This window comes from Crocodylus porosus, unplaced genomic scaffold (assembly GCF_001723895.1).
Source record: "Crocodylus porosus isolate Cpor-Errol unplaced genomic scaffold, CroPor_comp1, whole genome shotgun sequence".
Taxonomy (NCBI): domain Eukaryota; kingdom Metazoa; phylum Chordata; order Crocodylia; family Crocodylidae; genus Crocodylus; species Crocodylus porosus.
In genome coordinates, this window is record NW_017728926.1 from 12,578,374 (window position 1) to 12,585,639 (window position 7,266).

General features: G+C 44.8%; 1 protein-coding gene across 2 annotated transcripts; it reads left to right on the forward strand.

The window, feature by feature from the left end:
- The first annotated feature begins 226 nt into the window (after positions 1 to 226).
- UBXN10 (UBX domain protein 10) lies at positions 227 to 6,400 on the forward strand. Of its 2 annotated transcripts, XM_019541510.1 has the most exons (3): positions 227 to 285; positions 627 to 714; positions 3,200 to 6,400. In XM_019541510.1, the coding sequence occupies exon 3, from the start codon at positions 3,215 to 3,217 to the stop codon at positions 4,085 to 4,087; it is 873 nt and encodes a 290-aa protein (XP_019397055.1). In that variant the 5' UTR covers positions 227 to 285; positions 627 to 714; positions 3,200 to 3,214; the 3' UTR covers positions 4,088 to 6,400. The 2 variants fall into 2 exon arrangements, with proteins under 2 accessions (XP_019397055.1, XP_019397056.1); XM_019541511.1 differs by lacking the exons at positions 227 to 285; positions 627 to 714 and adding an exon at positions 1,048 to 1,236.
- Positions 6,401 to 7,266: the final 866 nt, after the last annotated feature.

Consider the following 7,266-nt stretch of genomic DNA (forward strand, 5'->3'; position numbering starts at 1 on the left):
ACAGCAGGGACAACACTCTAGCCAGCCACCCCAGACGCTATAGTGCTGGGGCGACCCCTCCCCACTGTATAGTGCTGCGGTGGAACTCTAGCCAACCACTCCCCGCTCTATAGTGCTGGGGGCGACGCTCTAGCCCGCCCCACCCAGCTGCACCGCAGCGCCGAGGACAGGGTCGGAGCGCCGCAGGCTCCTTCCTTCCGGTCAGTGGCGGAAGTGTCTGGCGGGAGGGGCTGGTTGCCGTGGCAACGCTGGGCTGTTTACGAGCGGGCCGGGGCTGGCGCGCAGGTGAGCGTCGGGGTTCCCGGGGCCGCCCTCACCTCAGCCCCCCCGCAAAGGCCTTGCTGCGCCCAGCGGGACCCCCCATCCTGCCCCTGGGCCGGGGCCCGCGGGGGAAGGAGCAGACAGGGGGGTCTGGGGGCCGTGCCTCGGCCTGCAGGGATGAACCCCTGCAGTCGCGAACGCGGTGGCCCGAGCAACCCGTGGCGCCTTTGCCCCCTGCCGTGATGGCCCACGGGTGGGTCCCGAGCGACCGGTGCTGAACCGCCGCTCCGTTTCCAGAGGGGCAACAGCGAAGGAGCGAGGCGTTTGCTAAGCAGGAGGCCCGTGGGTGTCTGTTTTTTTTCCAGCCCCGGTTCGGTCGATGAATGTGGAGGGCTGTCCTGCTTGCTGGCAGGGACGGGCTGCACGCTTGAGTGGAGGTGCCGGAGTATGAAGGTGGGTGACGGGGCAGGGGTGGGGGCATGCCCATGATATGCTGGCGCTTGGTTTCGGGGCGGCCAGGGGGGTTCCCAGCTGGGTTCCATAGAAAGCTGGTTGTTTCTTTGTCCGCCAAACCAAGTTATCTTGGCTTGGAGCTGCCGGGTAATTCCCCCCATGTATGGCCAATTAGTCTTCGATGAGCGTTGTTGGCTTGGGGGCTGCTTTGCATTGGTGGGGCAGATTTAATCTCCGTGCGATGAAGGTTTGGACCAGTCGATGATCATCTTGCTCCATCTGCAGCGAAAGGCCCCTGCGGCGATGCGTAGAAAGCCAATGAGCTTTTGATCTCTCGAGTCATCGCTCGCAAAAGGCTTCAGTGTATCGAGACGTCTGCAGTGACTCAAAGGATTTAAAAGAAGAGACTTTTAAAAGTGCAGCTGATTTCACGTAAAAGTCCCAAACTGGGAACTTAGGTTGCAGGGCAGAAACAGCAATGAATCGCTGCTATGTTCGATTAGTTTCTAACGCTGGAATAAAGTGTGTTGTTTATAATTTCCTCTCGGCCCTTTTTCAAACGGACAAGAATGGTTTTCTAACTGGTTTTAGATTAGTTTTAAAGGAGCTTTAAAAACCTGTGAAACTTCAGGAGACAAGTGTGAAACTGATTTGAAAGTCCCTCCACAGAAGTGTTTGCAATTTAGTCTTAGGAGATTTCTCGTGAATATCCTCCTCCTTATGCACCAGGCATGCAACCTGTCTTCCTCCAAATATCTCCTTTCCCCTTGCTTTCTGCTGCTGAAATCTGCCCTTATGCTGTTTCTTTTTCACTTTTCTTGCCCAGTTGTAGGATTTATCAGCTATATAATAGAGGGTTTGTTATTTTTATTTGCTTAATATTAATTTCTCCTGTACTCCTCTCCTTTTGTTTTCTTCCTTCTGTGATTTAGGGCTTGATCCTGGAAACACTTCCTAAAGGCAGCAGCAAGCATATGTATGCTCTGGTGACTGTATTATGTACCTCTTTAGTTGAAGTTAGGTCTCAAGTTTTCTGGTTCAGGCCCTGTGTTGGCCCTGTGGTGGTTGCCTCACCCGCTGCTTTACAAAGTCGCCCATGAAATCACTCCCTTGATGCTACTTGGAGCCACTAAAGATAGAAGGCAAGATGTGCCCCTTAGCATATGTTTGAAGACTTTGGGTTGTGTCGTAAGTTCTTTATAGCTGGAGTCATACCATGGAAAGCTGTTGTTATGAACATGCAGATTAGTACACGCACTTTTCTGTTCTTCCTTGCAATCCTCTTAATAAGAAGTGAAATTAATTAGGAACTTAAATTTTTAAAATATTACTAAATACAAGCCATAAAGTCAGTGAAGCTGTGCCACTGACTTAGATGAGGTAGGGGGAATTTCCTCCTTAAAGAGGATAGATTGTAGGTTAAGGCACTGGGCTCAGCCTCTTGACACGTGGGTTCAGTTCTTGGCTCTTGCACGGATTTGGGCAGTGTTGAGAAACCCCTCTAGTTTCTTTGCAGCTTGGCTTCCACTCTGTAAAGCAGGGGTAACAGTACTTGTTCTGATCTTCCTACCCCTGTCTATTGAACTAAGTAGCTGTCTGGTACAGTTACTGTCTCTTCACGTGTGTTTGTGTGGTGCCTAGTGCAATGGGTTTTGAGCTCAGTTGGGGTTGTCAGATGCTCTAGTAAGACAGATAAATAACATATCCCATCAATGAACATAAATAATGACTTCCCTTATTTTAAATCCTTGAAGAACAATAAGCACACATGGCCTTTATGGAACATCTTATGCATTTTCTGTGCCCAGTAAGCACTGGCATAAAGTGTGGCATTTAGATAGATTTGTAACTTTTCTTCCAAGTGGTTTTACAAGTTGAGATCCCCAAAAGCTGTAGTTTGCATCTTAGTTGACTTATGCAGTCAACCTGTTTATCCAGGTGAATGCTACTTGTAGGCCTCTCTTGTGTGATATGAAAAAACAAGATTCTGTTTGCTTTGCGTGACTACTTTATGGCATTTTTTTACTGCCCTGATGTCTTTAATCACCACTTTCCTCCCCTGCTGTGGCACACACTGCTATTGTGCCCTTCAGCACAGATATAACTGCATCATGTTTTAAGTGTGTATCTTGTAAAGCCCTTTGGGATCCCTCTGGAGGCGAGGCACTTCTGTTTGCATCTACAACACAATAGGTGTTTGCTGTATTTACAGACCTAAAAAGGACGTTTCACACAATAGAATCTTGACTTGGTATGAAGCCAGCATCTGGGACTATATTCCGTTGTCTCTATACCTGACTTTACAGAAGAGTATCATTGCTATGTCCTTATGCAGAGAATCAGCACATGCCAAAATGCATTACTGTAATATTAAACAGGATACGGTGTGACAATGTGATATGCCCATGAAATTAAATGCTTTATAGGGTTTTCTTTTTTGCTGATTCCTATAACTATTCCCTTCCCTCTGCCACCCTGTGTACAGGTGTCTTGAGAAGCAATGGCCACAGCAGCACGTCTGAATATAGCACCACCTGAATGCAACACCCCTTCAAGCACTGCAGGAACTTTCATTTGGCAGTCAAACACTATCAATATGCACGTCACCAGACCGAAATCTGCCAAGGGACGTACCAGATCAAGCTTGAACTACTCTCATAGTGTGGAGGCCTGTTCTTACAGAGTGCCATCCTCCCCTCAGCCGGCAACTCCCTATGAAGTAGCAAGCAGTCAGAGAGCATCCTCTACAAAGCCATCCTACCAACCAGGCCAGGTGTCACCTGATGAAATCCCAGAGCTCCTCCAACAGGTGCCTCTGAGGACCTCCTCTTCCCTAAATAAGTACAGAGTGCTTCCTTCCATCAGCAGGAAGGGTCTGGGGAAGAATGCTGTGGAAACAGTGACTGAGCAGACCAACAAACTGAAAATGAGTAACAGACAGGAAGAGAAGCAAGAAACCAAAGCTTGTACTGGAGAAGCAGTATTCACCAGCACAGTTGAGAATGTAGGGGTTAGCTCATGTGCTCAGTCCCTCACATTTGAGAAGCCCCTAAGAAAAACCAGAGAAGAAAGTACTTCATTGCTGGTTTTAAACTTGGAGGAGCCATCCAAGAAAGAGCCTAGACTGCTGCTTGCTGTTAGGTCTCCTTCTGGTCAGAGATTTGAACATCATTTCAAGCCTACAGATACCCTTCAAACAGTCCTTGCTGTGGCAGAAAAAAAGAATACCACCAAGTACAAACACTGCAGTGTTGAAACTATGGAAGTGCCTAGGAGGAGCTTTTCTGACCTTACAAAGTCCCTGCAAGAGTGTGGAATCCTACACAAGTCAGTGTTGTGTATCCTACAGCAAGAGCAAGATGGAGATCTCTGAGTGTACACCCCCCTGTCACCCCAAGCAAGTGACTCCTTGGGTGCCATGGATTTCCCTTTGATGAGTGGTGTGAAGAACTGAACCAGCCTGATGCGTCTTACTGGTCTAGTTCTTACTCCTGTCTTCCAAGCAGTTGCTTTGCAGTAGACTGGTGTGTAAAAGGAGTGTGCTGAAATACACTTTGAAATAATTAAGTAGTATGTACATGCCTCCTTAAGAGGCTGTGTTTTCCATGTGTATTGTCTCATTTTTTGAGAGCTGGTCATCAGTTCTTGGGCTTTTTAATATTTCTAACTGTTGTTTTAAAACAGTTTCAATTCTTCTAGGAAGACCTAAAACTTCTAATGCACTCTTCCTCGGGTGGGAGGCCTGTCTTATCATCTTTACTTCGCTCAAAGAAGGTACCACTTCCCAAAATGGATTCTGATCCCAATTAATACATGTGGTTGGGAAGATAAAAGCAGCATTCCTTTTGTTCCTTACTATTCCATTATCTTCGTCATAAAGAAATACTTATTGGCTTCAAGAGCAGCTACAACCCAGGTAGTGACTCAGAACACTGTGTGAAAGCAATAATACATAAAAAGTATGTGAGAAGAAATAAGTTTTGGGCTGGGTTAAAGTGCAAGGTCAGGGATAAATACAGTCAAGGTTGCAGCTATTCCTGGACAACTTCAGTGCCTCTCACAAGAGCGTGACTGGCTTTGTCCTCTTCAAAAAAAAAAAAAAAAAAAAAAAAAAGCCCTCCTGGTAAGGAGGCCTGACTGACTGTGCTGGAACCTGGCAGGATGCTGTTAGTTTTTTGTTTTTTCTAGTGCATGGGGTCCATAATTAAGGATGGCTCATCTGTGGTAATTTCTATATGCCAGTGCTATTGTTTGTTAACCGATATTGCAATTTAACATTCTGTTTATACTGAAATGAGCTCACCCGAGCAATTGCTGCTTCAGAGTCTGGCTAAGCATATGAGCAGAGTTCTGCTGGGGCTGTTAACGTGGTAGACTATCCCTCCTTAATGGGGGCTCTTCCAGAGTGATTCATTTTCTGTTTCAGAAAATCAGCCTGCCAGAATAGAATGACTTTGGCTTTGTTTGGTATTAATTAATACATTGTTGTGCGTGTGCTAAAAATTCTCCCATGTTTTCAGTGGTAAAATCTTACTGTTCACGTGCAGTGGCTGTGTTTGAATCCTCTGTGTAATAAAGGAATGGATTAACCTATGTGAATGGACAGCTTGCCAAACAGGCTATTTAGTATTACAGGTTAAGACTTTTTTTGCCTTCGTGTAATGGCCAAACCAATTTAAAAAAAAAAAAAGTTTCTAGAAAACTTGCTTCTGCTGTGATCACATGTGCTGAAATATTCAGTCCAAAACAAAAATGTCTGGACTGGTAATTAAGCCCTAGAAACAGAATGGTATTTCTGCTGAAATGCAAGCACTAGCTGATGCTGCAAGTGATATTTTGAAAGATTCATATTTGCATTCTTACAGAGAATGCAATTATTAGAACTTACAGCTCATGATTTAGCAATCCTTTTGGGAACCTGATAGAACATGTCCTAGCGGCAAGGAGAGAACCATCTGTGTGATCTACTTTTTCTATATTGAAGAATACAAGCCAAACTTCTTGGACTTTTTGTTGGCTGTTGGCAAGAAATGACTGCTTAAGTGGCAGAGCTGAGTTTATATATAGTATTGCTGGCCAGTGCACCAAATATATGAACCTGCTACCAGTAAGAAAGAATGGAGGCATATTTCACTGGAAGGGTTCCATTCACTTTTAATAAATATGCACCTATAACCAGTGATTCCCTGCCCTGCAGAGTGAGGTTCTTTTTAAATACTTAGTAGTGAAATGTGACCAAAGCTCAGTTAATGTTATACAGTTAATGTACAACTGCTTCCTCCTCCACAGGGAGCCCCTGTTGGTTTTCCAACCCATTCCACTTTAATGCAGCTGCTCAGTCATGCTTCACATCTTTGCTAGGATTAGAGAATCACCTGTTGTAATTGCAGCTATTGAGATAAGTGTCTTCGAGGGCTTTGCCATAAAAAAGAGGACTGCAGCTTGTCACAGACATTGCTAGGGTGGTCAGTACAGATATTATAGTGGTCAACCCTTTCTGTCCCCAAAGCACCTGCTCAGCTAGTCACATGACATGCAGCAGGAAATGGTGGTAAATCAGGCTTATGAAATGAGCACTGTCACTTGATTTATCATTTGTGATGTGTGTATGTTATGTTAAAAGATTTTTAAATAAACTGCTTTAACTGTGTATAATGTTAGGACCAATAAAGATTTTCTGGCTGCAGCTTGGACTTGAACGAATGGATTGCATAAAGTAGACGTTTGACTTAGCTGCGTTTCTTCATACTTTAATGGCAAACTCAATTACTGCCTTACAGAAAGTCAGTGAGTGTTAATTAGCTGCTTTAGAGAGCCAAGTGTGGCTTCCACAGTTCTGCTTGGACCTCTCCTTATTCGGGCAGTCTGGCAACTGGTTCCATAACATTTGTGCCCCAGTCCTCAGGAAGACAAAACAAGGTAAAGCTGTTGGCATGTGTGGTAGCCAGGAAATAGATACTGCTCTGCAATTACAGTTAATAAATATAAGACTTGGTATTTCAGGGTGAAAGACCAGATGAATGACAGATGCTAAATTCTGAAGAACAGGACAAAAGCTGGTATTTGATCCAGTGATTAAAGAAGCGTGAAGGAGAAAATAAGACCCAGAGTGACACAGCCAAAGTGACTGGTAACGGAGATCATAAAGCAATGCTATCTCCTCTCAAGGGGTGGAGAGGTGTAATATAAAGCCAGATGGGACCATTGTGTTCTTATACTGTGACCTAACACTTCCCTGAATTAATTAATTTGAACTAGAGTATAGCTTTCAGAAAAACATCCTATCTTGATTTAAACATCGGCAGTACTGGGAACCTACACCAACCCTCACTAAGCTGTTACAATAGTTGTTACCTTTACTCCTAAAACTTTGTGCCTTTTTCTCAGTCTGCATATTTTTAGCTCTGGCCTTCAACTATTAGATCTTTTTACATTGATGAGCTTGTTATTGAAGTCATTCCTATATTGATACTCGCGTAGACTGATCTCTTCAGCTCCTTTTTGGTAGCAAAATAGAGCGAGCTCCTGGAGCAGGCGTCTTACAAATCCTAC